The following is a 21582-nucleotide window of genomic DNA, read 5'->3' as shown; positions in this document are numbered from 1 at the left end:
CATTACTCAAGTCCATGAGAGACAGCTTTAAAACATTTATAAATAACAAGCTTTTCACTGCATGCTTCTCATTTTTGGTACTAGAAGTGAATAAATACTCCTAACTATCTGTCGATGTGTGTGAAGCATATTTTCTAACTGGCAATGCTTCTTCGTACTTTAAATGAGCATCTGTGAGAATCTTTAAATTGATTATAGCTACAACATACTGTTACTATTTGGCTGAAATAAATGGTTGTTTTTCATCTCGCTTTGGAAATGGTTTATGCAACTATATGGAAAGAGACAAACACGGGGACCAAGACTATTTTCAGAGATGGTAAAATTGAAGTTATATTATTATGCCTAATAGAAAATTAAATTAAATACCACTGTCTGAAGCCACAGCCTACAACTTACCAGTGGGCAGGTTTCCTTAGCTCCATCCTTGGATTTATTTTTGGCAAGTCGCTTTTTCTTTTTATGGAGAGGCTTGGACTCTAAAATCATTTCTTCAAGTTCAAACGTTGGATCACAGTTCAGTCTTCCTTTCTGGTACAAAAGGATTCAAAGTTACTCTTTGAAGAGCCATTGTATTTTTTAGTTTGTCTGGCCAGTGTTAATAGCATTAATAATTAGCTGGCTTCCCAACCACAATTGTAAAATGAAAATTGTCTTTTTTGGGCCTGGAGTCATGGCTGAAGTTTAAACAAAGGCAGTAAGATAAAAATCATATTATAAAGAAGAATAAAGAGTTAGATCCTCTGAGTGACTAGAATTATGCTATCACAATGAGAGGAATCTGATGCAAGGTCTTCATCAGAATATAAGTTAGTGTCATAGAACTTCAATGGTAACTATAATGGTGCAGGAAGAATGGGAAGTACCTCTGAGACATGAGTCATAAAAATGTGATTTTCTGAAGAGTTGCAGGTAGATTCTGCTACCTGGATCCTACATATGATGCCAAAGGAAGAACTAGTAGTTTTTTAATTGTTTTGTTTGTTTCTTTGTTTTTCCTGTTAGAAACATTTATATCCCCATAGAGTAAACTCAAAAACCGACTTTATTATTATAATTTTTCATACCTTTTACTTACATTACCTAAATATTCTGGACTCTCCATTTTTACATTAATTTATGAAGCTTTAATCATATCTTAAGACTTGTTGTTGTATCAGGGAGTCCTTGATTAAGAAGGGTGATTGGGAATACCACTTCTATATGGTCATTTCGTTCCTTGATTTTGAGATCTGTTCATCACAAAAGTTTACAGGAACATAGTTTAGGTCTTGTATTATTATTTTATTATTATTCTATTTGTTAACAAAGTATAGCTGTCTTTTCACAGCATTTGGGATGAACATCTCTTATCTAGGGATAAAATATAGGTTAGGTTCAGAAAATTTACAGAAAGGCTTCAGCAGAACCCTATACACTAGTTGGCATCCAGACTACTGGATCATTGTTTTGTTACTGCTACAATCAGAATAACATGAGCTCCTTTCTTTTCCTCATGCTCTCAAAACATTTCAAAAAATTTGCAAACAACTTGAACTGTGTGATGGATTGCTTCAGGAAGTGGATCTTAAAAGCAGACTGTTTTCCTCTTGAACTTCTGGGAGTTCAAGCACTCTATTTTCACTGTCAAGATGGAAGGACTAAAACAAGTCACATATATGTGGCAGATATTATTTAGTGATCAAAGATCCTAAACATTAAAATCACATTAGAAACCATTCATAAAACGTGTGGTGTCCTGAACTGAAACATTTGATTTAAAGATTGCTCCATCGTTTTTATTCCCAGCAACATCTGTAAAATCAAACTAGAATATTAAGCTCTATGCTTCCTTTTCCTGCGTACTACCCAGTAAGATTAAGTCATTTTTTATATCAGTACAAGTTTATAGTTTATTTAGATTGATTTATAAATAAATAATTATTTACTTTTGATCAATCTCAATTCTTTTTGTGAGCACATACAGTTTTAAGGTTTTGTTTTGTTTTTGTTTTTGAGCACTTTAAAATTACATTACTTCTGAAGTTTAAAAAATAAAACCAAATTACATTTAAATAATTTCTTGCTTCCTTTATCAAATATTTAACAATACAAAAAGCTATAAATGATTTATGACACCAAGGTGAATATAAAGAAACTCAGTAAGTTATAAAGAAACACATGTAGTAGTTAAACAAGAATGATGTCTATGGATCAGACTGCAGAGGGAGAAATTAATCTATGTGGGCCTTCCTATATGCCCTATATGCTCCCCGTATGCCCTGTTGCCAGGCAAGCTCCTGTCTGAAATACCAATCTAACAAAAAGGTATAAAACTCTTCCCTGACCACATTATATATTGACTTCAGCTCACCTCTCACTTCAAGACTAGAAACCAAGAAATATTTTGTTGCATGGCCCCAGTTAATCAGTGAATACTTTGCTTGGCCAAAAGAGCGAAATGTTCTTGGAAAATCCCTGTCCAAACCTATCTCCTGAAATAGCAAAGCATACTATATAAAGATGTGTAATCCTGGAAAAGATACTGACTCTCACCTTGTCAGTGATTTTCCTAATATACCTATTAGATCGCATGGAACAAGTCCTGTAATATCAACCTTGACCCTGAAGTTTCTAGTAGTCTTTTTAATAGGACTTGCTGATTAATCTGATTAGATAAAAGTCACTGTTTTGTTATTATTTGCTTTTAGACATAGAATATTATTTTCCTAGCACCAAGTGAGGACCAGAGTCTTCCAAACTAAGCCTTAATCTTCAAATTTCTAAACTATTCTGGCTATTAGATTTTACTGGTATAGTTTTCCCTCTTGCAATTCTTCTTCAGTTCTAAAATGAGGAATACAAAAATGAGTAAATCAAGAAATCTTAGGCTTTGAATCCTTTTCCATCTAATTGTCTTTAGTGCCACAGAATTGTTTGAGCAAATTAACTTTCTCAAGACCTACTTCTGTAATGTCTCCAAAATATAAGTGAGACAAATTCCAATATGACAAGAATATATGTCTTTGGATGCATATTTAGTGGCAGACTGTTCAAAGTATTTCAGGAAAGCTTCCTCTTTTCACAGTCTCCATTATGTTCACCATTGTCAACAACAGCCACAGAGAAAAGCGACTTGGCCAAAAGAGCAGCACCAGACTTATAGGCTCCACAATTCCTTCTGAAATTGTATCCAAAATGACTTTTTTCAGCCTCCTTAGGAAGTCAGAAAATTTAGCTACACTCTCTCAGGAGTAAAGTACCCTCAAATAAGTCTAAATCCAAGCGGAAAGAACTGTGAATTAAGGAGTTTGAGATGTTCCTCCATGGCCAGATAGAGACCGTTGTTTGTGCCCAGATTCTCAGCAGACTAGGCATGAGCCAGCTGTATAGGGAAAAGTTGCAGTAGCACTATTAGTTCCTATTACTACAGTCAGACTACCACAACTCACTGTTCAGCAGGCAGGGCTAGCAGAGTGGCAGACATCACATTAGTTGTCTGTACACCCACGTCCTCAGGAGAAAGTGAAAATGGAGGTTATGGCCCTCAAAAATCAAGCATGAGTTGAAGCAAGAAGACAGGGAATGTCTGGGGGGAAGGATAATGCTGGGACAGCATCAAGAGCAGAGAACAGGTTTGCCAAAGACAGGTGTCAGTACCTGATTTTGCTGAAGCAGGTTGAAGTCTTTTCTCTTGATTTTAAACCATAAAATATGTACCTATGCATAAATAGGCTATGCGGAATCTGGGACTCCCCTCGATCCCTGTGTATGCTGCATATTTGGGTATGAGAAATATATAGGATACGGGAATCCCTCTCCTTGCTTGTTGTGCTAGTTACCTGTTATGTTTCTGGTCTTTCCCCACACTCTGTGAGGGAAGCCCTGTTTGTTCGCCTACAGCTGTACTCCTGCAGGATGTTGCTCTAGGAAGGGCTCTGTTTACATGTAAGTGCCAAGAAACACATAAAACAGTTTTAGCATTGCCTTGGCAACCCATCTGGCTCTCTCACCTCTGCTCCATTAGGAAATTCCCTCTCTCACTCAGCTCCTGCAGGGCTGGATCCTGTCCCTATCAGATTTAGCAAGAACTCTAACATGTATCTAAGTGAGGATAGGATACAGTTATTCCCCCTTTCTTGTCGTTATTCACAGTTGCATCAAAACAAAAGAAAAGGAAATCCTTAGTATGCTACATATGTATTGTTTGGAGAAGAATTATGGTGCAATATAGCTTCTATGACTGAACAAAGTGGAGAAACATGTAAACTCCACAGTCATTGCTTTTTATTCATGGTCCTCAAATCCGTTCAACTTCCAAAGGGACAAAACCAAAATATTCAGAAAATATAACAAAATGGAATCACGGAAAAAAAAATCCCACAAAACTGTCTCACAGAATTTGAATGCTTTAACATAGGAAAATTGCAGAAAGGAAGTAGGTCACTCTTTTTAAACTTTTTTTTTTCTTTCTTTCTTTTTTTTTTTTTTTTTTTTTTTTTTTAAGTGAAAAAGGTCAGAATATTAGGATATTAAAAAGTCTTGTAAATGTTATGTCAGATACCTAAATTTCAGAAAAACAACAATCTTCTAGGTATTCTTTGGCTCAGAGTTAACACTGACAATCTGTTGCTCTAACAGTTGAAATGCAAAGTCTGGAAACTATCTTTTATTTGAAAGAGAACAAAACATGAACCAAGGTTAATTAGTTTTTATTGTGGTCTAATGAAACGGGCCAAATTTTCTTAGCTGTGACTGAATAAATGAAAGTAGGATCCAAAGTAAAGCTTCTGTGAGAGGTAAATCACTGAAGACCAATAAATGCATGTGTAAACAAGTAAAACAGCAGTGATAATTAAAGTTGGGATTTGCAAACACAGTTCAGCTGGAATATCAACTTACGTTAGGAACAAAGCCTGGGGTCACAGATTTCTCTAGAACAGCATCCCAGTTGACATCAGCTAGATATGGAGAGCTCTGGATATCTGCAAGACTTGAAAGACGGCACTCTGCATCTTTAGTGAGGAGCTGTGATCGAGAATAAGGCAGTTTCTAAGGGACTGGATGCCATATAAAATAGTAAATGTGTCACACCCATAAATTGTATGGTACAAAATTAGAGTGAGCAAATGGTCAAGGGATCCTCTAACAACTCCTAAAAGGCACAATCTAAAAAATTGAAAATAATAACTCATTTGATATTAATCTAATTTAATTGTCACCAGAGAGCTATTGCAGGCCTGAACTGTGTACAAAAAGTAACAAAAAAGTTTGTTTGCAAATAAAGAGCCCAAGTGATATGAAACATCACAGTTCAACATCACCCCAATTTGCAATTTGTCTTTAATTTATTTGAAGACATAGTTACACTGAACATCCTGGTAGCACTTAAAATTACCCACTTTGTTGCTCCATTTATCAAAAATATATTGCTCATAGCTGCAAAGGAAATTGATCTTTTGTTGCTCTATTCACATATTCACAAACATTTCCTGCTCAAAATCATCATTATGGATGATATGAAATACCTAGAATATAGATGAACCTTGCAGCATGGCCAAAAAATTAAAACAAACTGGGATTTTAGGAAGAAAGCAACTTGCAGTGTCATGATGCATTCGGAAAGAAGCTTAGTGACATTTCCAGAAAAATGGCTTGACTTTTGTTGTTGCAACTATAGCAACGTGGGACAGGGAGAAATTCAACCCTTTTCATTTCTAAACTTAATGTCTGAAAACTGTATCAGAGATTCAAGGGGCATAACAGCCCTTCCTTCCCTCTTTTGCATGCACAGCTGGGGCTGGAGATAATGGGGCTCAGGCAGAGAGTGGGAATTACCCTTTCCCATAGTTTTGTTATCAGTTTTTGTTACCAAATCAGTTTTAAAATAATAATAATAAAATAAAAGGTTTCTATTTTTTTCAGGTCATAAAAAGCCTGAGTTTAAGAATAAGAATAATCTAGTTTCTCCGAAGAAAATACAGCACCAACATCTTTCAGAAAAGACTAGGAAAAAACTCTCCCTTTTTGTCCTTGAAATTTTGACTATCTTGTACTTGCCAGATGACCTGCATTGTTGAAGGGGTTTCTGGGAGAAGAGAGAAGAGGATGGAAGATGTTGGTCCTTTCTTACCTTTTTCAGTAATGCTATCATGCCCTTGCACCATGTAGATGAGTAGTGAACTCTTTCTATCTTGAACATGTTGAGTATCTCATCAATGGGGGTGGCTGAATGAATTTCATAGGGCCTCTGGGATAAAGTTAAAGCGATATCAAGTCAGCTAGAATGGATAAAAGACTAAAGACAATTCACATTTCCCTGAGCTCAGTATTGTTTATACTGGAAATACTGAAACACCAAAACATCTTGTAACAATTCTGAGGCTAATCCTTCTTTGTGTGCATGCTTTTCTTTGGTTATAATGAACATAATTACACATAGATGCATTTCCTCTGCAAATTTTTCTCTTATGCTATTGTGATTTAACCTGGCAGGCAGCTAAGCATAAGCATCACACAGCTGTTTGCTCACACCCCCCCACAGGTTGGGATCAGGGAGAGAATAGTTTAAAAAATTAAAAAAAAAAAAAAAAAAAAAAAAAAAAAAGGTAAAACTTGTGGGTTGAGATAAAAACAGTTTAATAGGACAGAAAATAAGGAGAAAATATGATGATGATGACGATAAAAGAATTTACAAAACAAGTGATGCACAACGCTCACCACCTGCTGACCAATGCCCAGTCCCTGCCCCATCTACTCAGCTCCCCCCACTTTTATTGGTGAGCATGGTGCCATGGGATATGGGATACAGGATATCCCTCCTGGCAGTCTGGGCCAGCTGTCTTGGTTCTGTTCCCTCCCAGCACCCCTAGTCTCCTCACTGGCAGGGCAGCATGAGCAGCTGAAAAGCTCTTGACTTAGCATAAGCACCACTCAGCAACAACTAAAACATCAGTGCGTTATCAGCGTTATTCTCATACTAAATACAAAACACAGCACTATACCAGCTGCTAGGAAGAAAATTAACTCTATCCCAGGTGAAACTAGGACACTTGTTAAGAAGAATCCATTTTAAATTAGGTAGCTGAATAAATTTGTTCCTGTGCCATTTTATATGAAATTGGATTTACTATTTTTTACTTGTAGCACTAGGAAGTCTTGTAATCTAAAGTGACAAAATGCAATACTGCTGGCTAAAGAAAGTTATATCACCCTGATTTTAATAAGTAGGAGAAAGATAAATTAAGAAATGATGTAAAGGCATACAAAAACCTGTGTAAGAATTACAGTAAAAATTTAGACCTTCCAAATCCTTCTTCACTGCCCTTTTCAAAATCTAAAATTAATTAATTCACTGCGTGGACCTATGGACTATATGCAGTGCCTAAATTCAATTATAGGTAAAGAGAGGCCCTAGACTTCACAGTGCTTTGTAATTTATCTTTTTAAAAAAAAAAAAAAAATTACTTTCTTTTTTGATGTTTTTTGTTGTTGTTGTTTGTTTATTAAACGTACCATTTGTAAATGAAAGTACTACCTATACATGTATTTTCTTCTTAATTATTATATATGTATTTTTTAAAGGCATGCATTTCCGAAGCAAGTTTTTAGAATGTTACTCCTTTGATGTACTTTTTAAAACTAGGATAGAGTGTGGATTCCTTGTGAATTAAGTTGTAGCCAGTAGGCAACAAATGCATGATACCTGATATAAGATCTGCAACCAAATGCCATAAGAGCAGCAATGTGAAAATTGATGCATTATAATTCATACAGTACACAGAATTACCTTGAAATCCAAGATCCTCAACAGCAGAGAGATGACACTCATTGCCTTCAATGAGAACTGAATCACCTTGACTTATTCTATGGGTTATTGGCACATTTCCAGGGATTGGTTATGTAATCTGATAATGAATTATAACAACTCCTCATAAAAGGCCAACAAATATTTTTATTTTGAGAAGATTCATGTACATGTTTAACTTTGAATAAGTGTATGAAACTACATCCAAGTAGGATGAGGACATGGTATATACAGTCATTGTCTATGACATGGGAACAGACTAACGAGTGTTAAGATATGCATCACAGACTTGGGGGAAAAATAGTAAAATTTGATGCCCAGCTTTACTTTTTTTTTTTTTTCTTTTCTTTTTTTCTTTTTCTAGCAACTGGCTAAGGAGAGAAATGTGCATGTGACATGAAATGCTCATACTATTATGTATTATCAAAAAAAAGAAGAAAAAAATAAAATAAAAAACAGACAGCTTAGTACCAGCTGCAACTGTAGCTGGAATCTCCAGCCTCATTTCCAGCAATGTGTTGCAATGCATTCGGCCAGAGTCTATTCTGATGACTCTACTAACAACATTAATGGCAAATAAAAACAAAAATTCAGATCAACAAAAAGCAACTCATCTTTTCTTAGCTCTTCTTGAACTCAGGCAGGCAACATAATATGTTATTCACAGCTCAGGGGTGGCAAATGATTTAAAGAACCTCATTCTTTTTGCTTGCTTGCTTGCTTGCTCCTTCCTTCCTTGCTTCCTTCTCTCCCTGTACACCATACTCCAAATAGAGAGAGCCATATCTTCAGGTGGCTCTGCCCATTTCCATGTTCTAATCTTTCCCCAAGGCTGCTATAACAGAAGTGGGTGGGCTGCATGGCAGAGGAGGGGGCTGCTGGCCTGCTATTTTAATTTGGAGCCTTGCATGAGCGAGCTGTCTCTTTGCAGCCATCTGCACAGTGCTGCTGCTGCAGATGGAGCTTTGGAACTCGTGGTTGTTGCAGACGGTGATATGTCCCAGGTTAAGCACAGTTCCACAACCTGCCACTACTTCCCTTGTCATCAGCCCTGTCAGTTTAGGTTTCAACTAGACTAAAAAATATTAGAAATATGATTCAGGAAAAATACACCTTTTCCTAGTCTGTACAAATGTATGTGCTGCCAAGTTACCCTCTGCCTTGCTCAGTGGGCAAGGGCTGCTTTTCAGGAGAAAACAAGCAGCTGGCTTGGTTGACTAGAGCAGGGACAGATGGCAATGTTTTCATTTCAACAAAACATTTTGGTTCGGTCTCAGCTTTGCCTTGTCTCTAGCCAGACAGACTTGTTCAGAGACAACTGTACTGATCTTGGCAAATGGATACCCTTCTAGATGGTTTTTCATTTATTGAAGTGACTGGGTAGTTTTTGTGATTAGTCTTGCGAGTTCAGCTATCCTTACATGATCACGCATTGTGCTCTTTTCTTGAAGACACTTATTGGTGTCTTCAAGAATTGAAGACACCAATCGGGATTGATATAAAAACATTGATGTGCTTTCAATGTATTATATGTCCATCCAGCACTTCCCTCTGTGGCTGGGGTTCAGAATGTGTTTTGATTATCATTGCCAGACCTTTGCTCTTCAGTTTAAAATTTTCCATCTTGGGAAGAATATCAGGTAAACACCCAGTAATTTTTTATTTTTTTATTTCATATATATATATGTATTTTGAGAATGATAAAGAAATAATCCAAAGACTTTTGTCGTTGTTGTTTTTAATATGTTTTAAATACGCATAGTGTTTGAGAGCAGGAACTGATATTTGGCATGGAAGAGACCTTTTTATCAGAAGTGTGAATTTTGCCATTCATATGGAAAGAAAAAAGTTTGGTAAAGATCTAGGTCTTTGAAAAATATACTCTGAAACTTAGTTTACCCTCTACAGATGGAAATAACTGTTCTTTATTCCTAGTTTCCTTTATCTGTTATCCCATATGAAACTGTGAGATCTTTGTGGCATGAATTGTCTTCCATTACAAAGTGCTTAGCAGAACAGGGTAGAAGTACTCTGCTAGTGCCATATAATAATAAATAATCCTCCCTTAAAGACAGCATACTGCAATGCAATGAAATATTTTCTCCAAAGTAGCCAAAGTAGGAATTAAGACTGTTAAAAACAAAAACAAACAACAAACAACAGAAAACAGCAACAACAACAAAAACCAGCTACTTTACATGTCATTATCCTTAAATGGTATCTAAATCACTGTTTTCCATAGGGAATAGTAAATATTTAAGCAACCAAATTCAGCCCTTTGAACCAAAATGGAAAAGAATTTTCCATTATATTCTGTGAAATTTGACCATGCTCAGGAATATTTTTCATTAAGCTTATTCACATAATTGATTAGATAACTAATGGTTGTACAGACAGATAAGCATTTTCTGTAGTTGGGCCAAGCATCTTAGGATATTATATTAGCTCTTTTAAGGTATTAGCCAAGACAATCAAAGATATAGTAAAGACTGAAGTAAGCCATTATTTGGAAAAAAATGTCATTGTTTCCAACTCAGCACTTTGAGTAGCCATTAAAACATTTGGCTCTTCCTGAGCACACACTGAAAGCCTGCATCCAATTTAGTCAAACTTTATAACATAAATGAGTGTGGGGTGAAACTTTACCAAAAATGTTTTCAGATGGGAAGAGCTCAGGACTGCATTCCTGAGCACAGCCTCAGCCTTGGTCACTCACGTTTTATCACTAAGTGCATGTTCAGGGGCTCTGTAAACATTTGGCCTTCTGTCAGGCAATACACTAAATTACAACAAAATCTATCATTCTTACCCAGCCCCTCAGCAATTCATATGCTGTAATTCCTAGCGACCACCAGTCGACAGGGTATGAGTATCCTGGGCCTCCATCCATAAAGGCCTGGAACACTTCTGGAGCTAAAACAATAAATCAAATCAGATCAAACAAAAAGCTTTATATTAAGGTTAGAGTATGTATCATTCATGCTTATATTTGAATAATGAACAAGGATGCAATGAAATAGAATTAAATACATTTGCAAACACAACATTGTCAGGATGCATTTTTAGTGCCTTGGTTCACTGGCAATGAGTGCTTTTGTACAACAGGCAGTGGGCTGGGCTTTGTGTGTTTGTTGTTTTGCTGAAAGGTTAGAAGGCAGGGAAGGGTCAACTCTGGATGTGTTCTTCTACAATGCAATACTCTCACACAGCATTCCACCAAAACAAGGTCTCTCTCTGTATACACACACACCAGGTTTTGACCAGCCACACACACTGCTTGAGCTGTGGGTTATTCCATGATTCTTGCCATGTTTCACCTAGTGCTGAGCAGAGCTGGAGCCAGGAGGGTAATCAAGGTGGGTCAGAGCTGGATCCCAGATTACCTTTATGCCCGGCTCTCAAATCAAACCCCATATTTTATCATCTGCATTATATGTTTCTGGGGAACATTCACTGGCCAGCATTTTTCAATTTCATGTTGTTTCCTGTCTGATCCTTTTAGATTTAATGTTTTGTGAATAAAAATGAGTTACAGCAAGGGAATTTCTAAACTGAAGTGTAACTTGGCATGTTTAGGATAATGTATACATTTTCTGGGACAAATATTTACACATGAGGTCATTCTTTGTGAGATTGATGGAGATACTGAACATGGTAGATCTCAGCCTCAATTCTACATTTGGGTAGAACTAATCAGAGGGCATTTAAAGATATTTAACACAGGAAAATGGTAATTAAATAGAAATCCTGACACTGGTTTAATACCATGAAAAACTCTCATGACTGGAAATAAATACCTTATCAATAAAGTAATGGATTCCATAAAAATAACTTTCCTAGGGGAAAAAATTTGATCTTTTCAAAACAAGGATCCAGTTGGCTAATTTCAGCAATGAAGACATACTAAATAATGCTGCTGTAGTTCTTTCAGAATACCATATATAAATAAGACAGGATATGAAATGAAATGAAAAGTTAGTCATGCTTTTCTAATTATTTCACAGCAGAATCTCAGTACACTTTGTGAAAACAACACTTTCCCTGGGGATTCTCTGAACAACACTATCACCAACCATAACATCATGCTAGACTGCAATTACCGTGTGAGCCTCTTCTGGCCATGATACTGAGTCCAAAGTACCACATTACCACCTGATTACCATCTCATCACTTTCTAATGTGCATATTGCAATGAATAATGTAGTCTGGTCACACTTAGTTCTGACTGGCATTTTGGTATTTGACTATGTACGGCACCCAGAGAAGCACCTTTAATTAAGGGAAAGGCTTTCCCTCCAGAGGAGTTTTTGCAGTACATGCATCATTACGGATGGCAACCTAAAAATATACAGCTCCAGAGCTGAGTTCATTGTCCTGAAGAGACAAATGCAATAGAGGATTTTGGCATCCATGAATTTATTGTGACAAAACTCAAATCTGAAGAATACAAAGCAAAGAGAGAATGGGAAAGGTCAAATGTTCTTTACCTGGTAGAACCATCTCTAAATAGGTGTGATAGGAGAACTGCAGGTAATTAAGTAAACATTTATGTATTTATTTATTGCTACAATATGAAAAGCTAGAGAATAGATAAAGATTGAATCTCATCTACAAGTAAAGTTGTTTTGTGATCCAGTATGGCATGAGCCAACAAAACCATAAAAGTTGTCTTTCTGAGTTGATTCTGTTTCTCCACCAGGTAGCTTAACCTGGCATGTTACATATTCAGATATACTTCAGATTGTTGCATTCTTCTAAGGCTCTGTATAGGCACAGCTCACTTATGTATGTAGTTTATTCTATAGATAGATGTTAAGAGGGCAGACAGGTTTTCTTGTTTTACTTTAGTGGATCAATGCACCTCAATTCTTCCTAAATTTCACATTAGGTACTAAAGCAATATTTTGAATATCACCATAGGCACCCTTTTGTGAAGGTTTGCTTTTTTTTTTTTCTTTTTTTTTTTTCCGCATTTGGAATGGCTTTTGCCAGCAGTGCCGAGATGATGCATAATATCTCATTAAAGAAAATAAACTCTGTGGGCTTTTTACTCAGCTAAATAGGTATAATATTGGTTTCATTCTTTCTTTTATAGCTTTAGCATTGTAATAATGTGAAGGATCACTATCTGATTTCTGTGAGGTAGAGATGAGAGTACTTTATTGATGTAACCTATGACATTGCCAGAACAGTGCAGCTGTTTCGCTAATTCAGTGACTGAGATCCACTTTTATTTTATTTGCTCGTTCCAAAAGCTTCAGAACCAATTGATTAAGCAGAGCAGCAGAAAATGCTTTCTTTTACCCACTAGCCCCAGTTTTTTGAAACTGTTTTCTCACCTTAAGCTGATAACAGCATCCTAAGGTCAGAAAATGGGCAGCTGGGCTCCTGCTTCTTAAAGCAGATATCCAGTTTTCCCTGTGTTAGCAGTATTTAGGGTCCAGCTGGACTGACTCTTTGTATTCAGCCAGCTCCAGAGGAACTCCTGTAAGCATGTGCTTTGCAAGACTAGGAAAGACTGCTGGAAGGTGAAATATGATTTGTGGTTTCCTACACACAAGTTTATTCTCAGGGAGAAATCTCAACCCTACTGAAATCAAAAGACCTTTCCCTAGTTTAGCAAAGCTGAATACTGATTTCACACTAAGCTTGTGCTTAATGAGTCTAAAAACCTTTTGGATCTGAGACATTAGGTCCAAATGAAGGCCTCTAGCCTGTACAGAAGAATTCAGTAGTTTGCCTGCTTCAGGATCCTTGCTCAGGTCAGAAAGACAGCAGATCCTCCAAGTAATATGTGTTAGACTAGACCTGAAGAGCTGTAGCTGTGAAATACAGAAATGTGGTGTTTTTATTTTGTTTTGATTTGGTTTGTTTTCCTCCTCTAAGAACCAATTCTGAGCATAAACTGGATGGTGGATAAAAGCTAGTAAAAAGATCTGAAAGTTAAAATTCTACATTGATTTTCTTTAAGATTATCATTTAAATAGTCTATTTGTAATTTTTAAAACTTGAATTTGATATCAGTCTCTGCTTGGACAACCATCCTGCAGCCTGAAGCCTGATGTGGGTAGGTTCTTAGGTTCTTTACAAGGAACATAAAAGTTGAGCTCACCAGACAGGAGCAAAGGCAACAGCTTTGCTGTGTGCACCCTTTCTGCACGCATCTTCTCATATCAGAACTTCAGTTTCTGGATGAAAAGAATGTCCCTCATGCATTGTCTTTTACCCCCATACATCTATCTAAATGCAAGGATACTGCCTGAAAAAGTTCATTCATAGGAACAAAAGTGAGAGAATGCTTGTAAGAACAAGAGTTTTTTTCTCCAAGAAAGTTCTATTGAACAAAGGTTTTTTTTTTTGGTGGGGGAAGAATATGTAGTGTTAACATTGTTCTGATCCTGCAGATTGTTTTGGTTGAGGTTTGTGGTTATTACCACGTACAGTCAGAGAGAAGGCAGTAGAATGGTGTATGGTAGAAGCACAGCTTATAATTAGTGAATCTAAATCAAATAACAGCCAGTCTAGTAGCAAGAAAGAAATCAAGACAAATGGTGAAGCGATGTAATCAGTAGGTCTTATGGATCTTTATGGCTCCCTAGCCATAAAGATGTAATGAAGAACCACTTTACTAGACCCACCCAAAAGAGCATCTTCAACAGCAGAAACCTGGTCCAGCCTCATTGTTCACCCTGCTTTGAACAGGAGATTGGAGTAGAGACTTCTGAGGACTGACAATGTGAATCATCCTGATTGATGCTAATGAAAGTCAAGTGATCATTTTCGTGCTAAGCTTCCTTTAGTGGGGTGATGAAGGGGTCTAAAGCTAGAAATCTCAATGGGGTCATTACAGCCTGTTCCTCTCTGTAATAACCATAACCTGCATTGCTCTTCACCTCTGCTCAGACACATGGGAAACCTGTCACTGAAAGTACTGGGGACTTTTGAAAACCAGATCTGAGAAGCCACACAATGTTTTGGCCTAGGCAGGGAATTCTTTTCAGGTGTGGTAGGAGTGTGACCAGTGACATTTCATAAAAGGCTTCAGTAACTATAAACACAGAGCACTTCAAAACTATTGCCATTCCAAGGTGACATCTGTGCTAATTTTAACAAAGTAAGCAATATAATCGGGACTGTTCACTTGGCTTCTGTGGTAATGAACAAATGGACACTTAGCTTCAGCAACACAATGAGCTAAAAACCCACAGATTTATTTTTCCTTTTCAATTTCCACTCCGTTATTTTCTCTTAGTAATATACTTTCATGTTTTCACTGTTTATCTGCTTTTCTTCTTGAAAAATAATAAAGTGAACTCACACTTTTGATGCAGTGAATGTGTTTCAGTGCCTGTCATGGCTGTCCCTAATACGTATTTCTAGTTAATGGCACCTTTTTTTTTTTTTTTTTTTTTTTTCCCCCAATATTAAATTAAAATAAAACCCTCTCTGGAGCTTTATCCTGTAATATATATATATTTTTCACTGTGTCCTTCTATTAATACAATATCATTGCAGACTCTCTCTATACTAAGCAGATAATTCCAAGGAAGTAAATAAATGGTTATTTCACTTTAGAATAAAACCATGTTAGAGAATGGCTATGAAAAAAATGAATGTGAAAGCAAACATAGTGAGTCTACATCCATCTCAGAAACAGCAGTTTCCTGAGATACCCATCCGCTGTTCTGGGGTTTTTGCCATATTTGGAACTCCAAATAATTTTGTGAAAAATAGTAATTTCTGACAAATCAGTTCATAGATACAACTACCATTGCAATTGTCACAGCAGTCAGATGATCTACATTGTAAATGATGTAGAGGATGGATTTCTTATTGTACGCATATTTCCCAAAAGATGAGTTTAAAAAAAAATTACAAAACTGAATTTTTTGTTAACTGGCTGGTAACACCGTACCCCATTTTTGGAAGGTTATCAGTATCAACTGGTATGTTTCATAAGCTTGAAATAAAAGAGAGTATAGCTGTAAATGCAAACACACTGAACCCCATTTTAACTTTTTTCTTGCTATGAAAGATCATTTTGTATATAGAATAAAATGCTTTTAACTAGTTTTTTTTTAAAGTCTGCTGAGTATTCATAGGTATCACTGAACACCATGGTTAAATTGTAAGTGCTCTAGGTTTCTGAAATTCAGGCCATTTTAATTTGGTTTCCAATGGTGAGTTTGAAAAGGCTATCCATGGTAAAATAGTCAATTAGTGGCCCATCACTTATAATGGTTGGCATAGAGAATAGCTGTTATCATTTTTGATGGAGCATACTGGTTTAATCATAAAGACAATTCATCAGGCTAAAACATAAAATGAAAGGCTTGGAGTGGCTCTGATACAAATCCCAAATAGCACAACGTGAAGTTTTTTGTCTGATGAACTGATTTGAGGTTCACTTCCTTAGCAAGAATCTAATCAAAGAGCGCCTGGTGTACTTGCCTGTCACTACACAGGAGACTACCGAGTGTTGATTAAGGAGCTTACAGAGCAGTTATTCTGAAGCATTGCTGACTTCCATGGGCTGCCTTGAAACTTTGCAAAAACGGTGAGAGGAGAAGTGCAGCGAGATGAATGCACAAGTGAACCAGACCTGTCTTCAAGTGGCTTTTGCTACATACTAAAAAATCTCCTTGTTTACAGTATATTTAAGCAATAAATTGCAAGTGATTCCTGCAGATCGATTAGCTGTAAGGAGCTAATCGTCCATGCATAAGTAAATGTTGCCAGAAGAGCTAGCTGTAAATTCCCACAAAATGCCCTGTGTCAATGTTATTAATATGACAGACTGAAAACAGATAGACTTATAGATAGACTTTATTTTTAATAGGCTTAAAAATAAAGGCATGATGGTTTGGCCTCATTTTCTCTCTCTTTTTTTTTTTTTTTTTGATGACCAAATTCAGATGCGCATGTCTAAAACATTTATCAAGACTGAAAGCACCGACATTAGTCATCTAGTTGGTTGGATAGAGCTCTCTGTGGCCAAATTGCATCTTAGCAGAGACCCTACATGTCAGTAAGAGGAAGCAGATGTACATGGTGTGCTTCAGGGTCTGCAAAGAAATGCACTCTGCCATGTAGCAAATCATACCTCCGTAATGTAAGCTTTAATGTAGTGCCTGAGATTTCATAGATAGGAAAAGCAATTCCAGTGTCATTAACTGAGGTTCAGGGAATACCATGCTGCCAGGTATCATTCTGCTTCCACATATTACTCTCTAGGAATATAAGTAAATATATACACACACATACAATGTATACAGTATAAACATTTGCTTTGTCTAGCACAGGATAAGCATCAAAAAGCTTAGAGATTTCTAGTTTAAAAATGTGTGCATGACTTGATGCATATAGCATGGTTATAGTTTAGCCACATGCATGTGCTTTGCTGACTTGGGTTTAATGGATGACAGGTTGAGCTGTATAAAAAGTGAACTTGATTTTTAAAATAATATTCTAAAAACCTTAGACTGAGAAGGTACAGTAAAATATTAACACCATAGTAAGAAAAATAAAAACAGAGAAGGTCAGTAATTCTTCCAGGTCACAGTTTAAATAGAAAACAGAAATCAGACTATAGTGATGACAAGCGATATTCTGTTTACAGAAGATGACTTTTTAAGACCAAACTGGAAGAAAACTTCTCTCTCCCTGAAACTACACATGGACTTTGGTAAACTATCAATTTACCTCCTAGAATTTACTTTCTCATGGGCTAAAAAGGTCTAAATTATAACGGACAACTTTCTGACTTAGTGCTACAGCCTATCAAACTGCAAACTTCTATCGTACAAGTTGAAGTGCTGCTTAAAGCCTGACCATGCTGGGCTGGCAATTTTCTGGTATGAAGTCTAGAAGTGTTACAGTAGTGTAACTGATTTTGTACCTTTATTCACATAATACACCTCAATAGTTTTAATACTCATATTTAGTGCAATTATTCAAACAGTTTGAATCAAAATTATTCAAATCAATTTTATATACCACTGTCTGAATATCAATACTGCATTCAGAATGCCTTGTTAGTTTGCTCTGTGGCCAAGCCACGCCACCCCACCTGCCCTCACTCATAGAGTGCTGTCCTCATAAAACCCTCTGCTTTACTTACCCACTGAACAAAATCCAATTCTTGTCCTTGTGCTTGTGTAGAGAAATTTGAATTGATTATTTTTGACCAAAATAGTCAAATAAATGATTACATTAGCAGTTTCGCTGGAAGAAAAGAGTAGTAGCAGGTTGGAGAGCACAAAGAGGAAAAAAGTTGCTGGAGACAGGAACATCTTTCCTGATCTCCTAAGGTTTTACAGCTACTTGTGCATCTACATTTAATGCCAGAGCAGAACTAAAACCTGAATACTCACTTGCAGCTCAGTGCTTAATCCCCTCAGCTGTGGTGCTGCTAGCACAAGCTGAAAACTCATCAGCACAGAGGAGCCTTTATTTGAGCACCTCCAAGTCTCATGTCTGCTCTCAGTTCTTTCTTATCAGAAGCAGCAGAAGTTGTGATATTTCTCTGAGATCAAAAGGGCAGGTAGAGACATCACCAGAGAGACTCTGTGGATAGGCAGTCAAACCCTCCATAGGAAAAAAGTTTGATTTTTGAAAACCTAAACACTGCCTTGACTGCATGCCAAAAGCCATGACCTGCTAAGCACTGTTTCATTTCAGAGCATTGCTTATTATGAACACAAATAAGCCCAGCATTGAACAATTTTGAAAATCCAACTCCAAATTTATCCCTGATATACTGCAGCTACCTCAAGAACAAATTTGGCCCTACAGAATATTTTTGCTTTACCTGTATGGTTGCTATCAGGACATCCACTAGTTCTCCTCTGACTCCAAATAGTACTTCCACAAAGCATTAATTAATAGATATAGATGACTCACACATTTTAAAAGCCCAGTGGACCTCTCTGTAAATCCACATTCTTCTGGTAATCTCAAACATGCAGCCATTATTCACACTGACAACAACCTATGAGAGCAGCTGTGAAAATCTGAGATAATAAGTCTGTAAGGTAGGAAGGTGTAGCTGAAACTTTTCAAATAATTTACTGCCTATTTTACATGTATTGGCTTTGATTTTTTTATTTTTCCATGTGTATTGATATCATAAAATGTATTTTATTAGTTTGATTTGAAGTTAAGACATGGTGCATTATTTGGATAACTTCAGTCTCTACTGAAGAAAGCCCCAAAGCCTCTAACTCCCCTACCACCAGAAACAGAACATAATAGAAAAATATGTCACCTGTGAATGGACAGTTTCTGCAACACTCCCAAATAACATACAGATGTAAGGAAATACACCATTCAAAAGGAAACATTTCAATGAGCAAAAATAATACGCTATAGGACTCTAGTACTTCTAAATTACCCAAGTGTGAGGAATAAGTAAAAGGTACTATCTGTAATGTTTTCTGGATGTATTTTAGTATTTAACATTTTGCTTTGTAGTTTGCCAGCCTGCTCCAGGGTAGAAGGTTCAATATTTCAAGTTGGTGCCCAGTGCTCCATGACACAAGCGTATTACTTGCAACTTGTTCTTTTAGGACGAACTTCTTTACCAAAAGGGTTGTTAGGCATTGGAACGGGCTGCCCAGGGAAGTGGTGGAGTCACCATCCCTGGAGGTCTTTAAAAGACGTTTAGATGTAGAGCTTAGCAATATGGTTTAGTGGAGGACTGTTAGTGTTAGGTCAGAGGTTGGACTTGATGATTTTGAGGTCTCTTCCAACCTAGAAATTCTGTGATTCTGTGATTGTATGAGGGGCAATATAAGAAACTTTTTTTTTTTCCTGATAGTGTTCCAGCCAGACAAATGCAGACTTTCTTTAAAACACAACAGCCCTAATGAACAGCCTTCTGAAAGAAAGAGCCAAAACATAATATCCCAGGCACAGGCTGATACCAGGGACTTCATCCTGCCCTGTGCTGGCTTTCCTGATCCATGCTACCAGTGCAGATTGGAGGGTGATACACATACTTGTTGGCAATTGTTGATAGCGTGTGCATGTTAAAGGTCAGCTGCATCTCAAAGCACATTTTGCAATGCTTGCTACACAGGAGTATGACAGCCTGAAAACCTATGAGTTTCCAAAGGCTGCTGGTACAATAAAACCTTTGACAGCATCCACAGTCACTAGTGGTGTAGAATATTTGAGCAGTAAATTTGTAATGATAAAATCAGGCATGGGTGAGACTCAAAAGTTTCTTTAGCTCAATTAAGGCACACACTGTATTTTATGGCTGCAGCCATATGAAGAGTATGAAACAGAGAGTTTAAAGACCCCTGAATGTTAAGAAGCTGAATTAACTTCAGCATTTCAAGTCAATGTCTTTGAGAAGTAAAACTGCAGAAGTAGATGGAAATAGCTTGTCTCACCAGGCTGTTGGTTTCATTCCTTCCAGATTCACTGTTTCCATGTTTTTGTTGCCTATGTGTGGCAGGTATTTTACTTACCTGGATGAATCAGCTGGAAAGGAGGAACACAGAGAAACCACCAAGGTTTCTGGAGAACTGTTCAGGTTCAGATACATCGTGTTCAGTGTAACCATTTAGTAAATAGGGAAATAAGCATGGAAAATTTCAGGCTGAGAAAGACTTAGGGGCAGAAAGGCTAATATGAAGTGGGATTAAGCAAAGGCTATGGGAGCTGACTCACACAATGCTTAGAATTACAAGATAGGTATCTTAATAGGAACAGCTAGTGCATTTTTACAATATCAATTCACTGCATTTTTTCTTGATACCGTTATTATGCAGTCATGCTACATGCAAGTGAATTGCTCCCTAGCAATTTCTCAGCCTATTCCAATCAGATTTCAAACAAGAACAGAGACTTTAAAGATAACATTTTCCTATATATTTCTTTAAATTGACCATAGGAAGAAGTGAGAAATCTTTAAGTACTTCTAGTAAGGAGTGAACCCTCATATCTGATTAAATGTAATAGGATCCACATGGGAGCAAGACTTCATAAATATCCCAGATGGGGAAACAGCTTTCATCACATCTCATACCCTCATTGCCATAAAAACCAGCACAGAATAAGGCATGTCTTACAGGAAACGCTAAATTTCCTTGGTTTTGGTGCTCAGCAAGTGACTTGCCTGAAGGTGACTTTGTCTTCTTGCAGTGAGGTTAAAGAATGATTTAACCTCCTGGTAATCTTTTCTTGGGTGCTAAGTGATAGGGAGTGAGGAAGGGGCCTCAAGTTGCATCAGAGGAGGTTTAGACAGGATATTTGGAAGAACTTCTTCATGGAGACAGTGGTCAAGCACTGGAATGGGATGCCCAGGAAAGTGGTGGAGTCCCTATCCCTGGAGGTATTGAAGAGATGGGTGGACGTGACAAGGTTTTGTGATGGGACTTGATAGGTCAGGTTGATGGTTGGACTTGATCTTGAAGGTCTCTTCCAACCTAGATGACTCTATAATGAAAGCTTGTCACCAAACATGGTGCCACACTCCCCATGCCTTTTTTTTCCACTTGTTTTGGTCATTGTCTAAAATGGCTTATGTAAATCCATGTTTAAGTCTGGGATACAGCCTTAAAGCCAGAAATCATATGGACTTAAATGAACATCTTAACTGAAAACAAAGCTTTTCTAATTTGAACACTGCAGTTGAAAAGTACTTGTAGCATTTCACTTAAAGATATAATTATTCACAAAATTAAGAGGAAAATAAATGAAATCTATGCTTTTAGAGAAAACAGTACCATTGACATGTGTCTAACCATGCCTGTCCAGCTCTTTGCTGATGCTTTGATACCCAACTT

General features: G+C 37.0%; 1 protein-coding gene across 2 annotated transcripts in view; it reads right to left on the bottom strand.

The window, feature by feature from the left end:
* Positions 1-21582, bottom strand: part of STK32B (serine/threonine kinase 32B) — a 173445-nt gene that overhangs the window by 19727 nt on the left and 132136 nt on the right. For both annotated transcript variants that reach the window (XM_072037779.1, XM_027457399.3), the window contains exons 7-10: positions 10596-10699; positions 6113-6229; positions 4882-5007; positions 400-531 (exon numbers count right to left, since the gene is read on the bottom strand). In XM_072037779.1, coding sequence (XP_071893880.1) covers positions 400-531; positions 4882-5007; positions 6113-6229; positions 10596-10699 — 479 coding nt within the window. The remainder of the gene's footprint in view (positions 1-399; positions 532-4881; positions 5008-6112; positions 6230-10595; positions 10700-21582) is intronic.

This window comes from Anas platyrhynchos, chromosome 4 (assembly GCF_047663525.1).
Source record: "Anas platyrhynchos isolate ZD024472 breed Pekin duck chromosome 4, IASCAAS_PekinDuck_T2T, whole genome shotgun sequence".
NCBI classification, from domain to species: Eukaryota; Metazoa; Chordata; class Aves; order Anseriformes; family Anatidae; genus Anas; species Anas platyrhynchos.
This window is presented reverse-complemented; position numbering and strand designations above follow the sequence as displayed.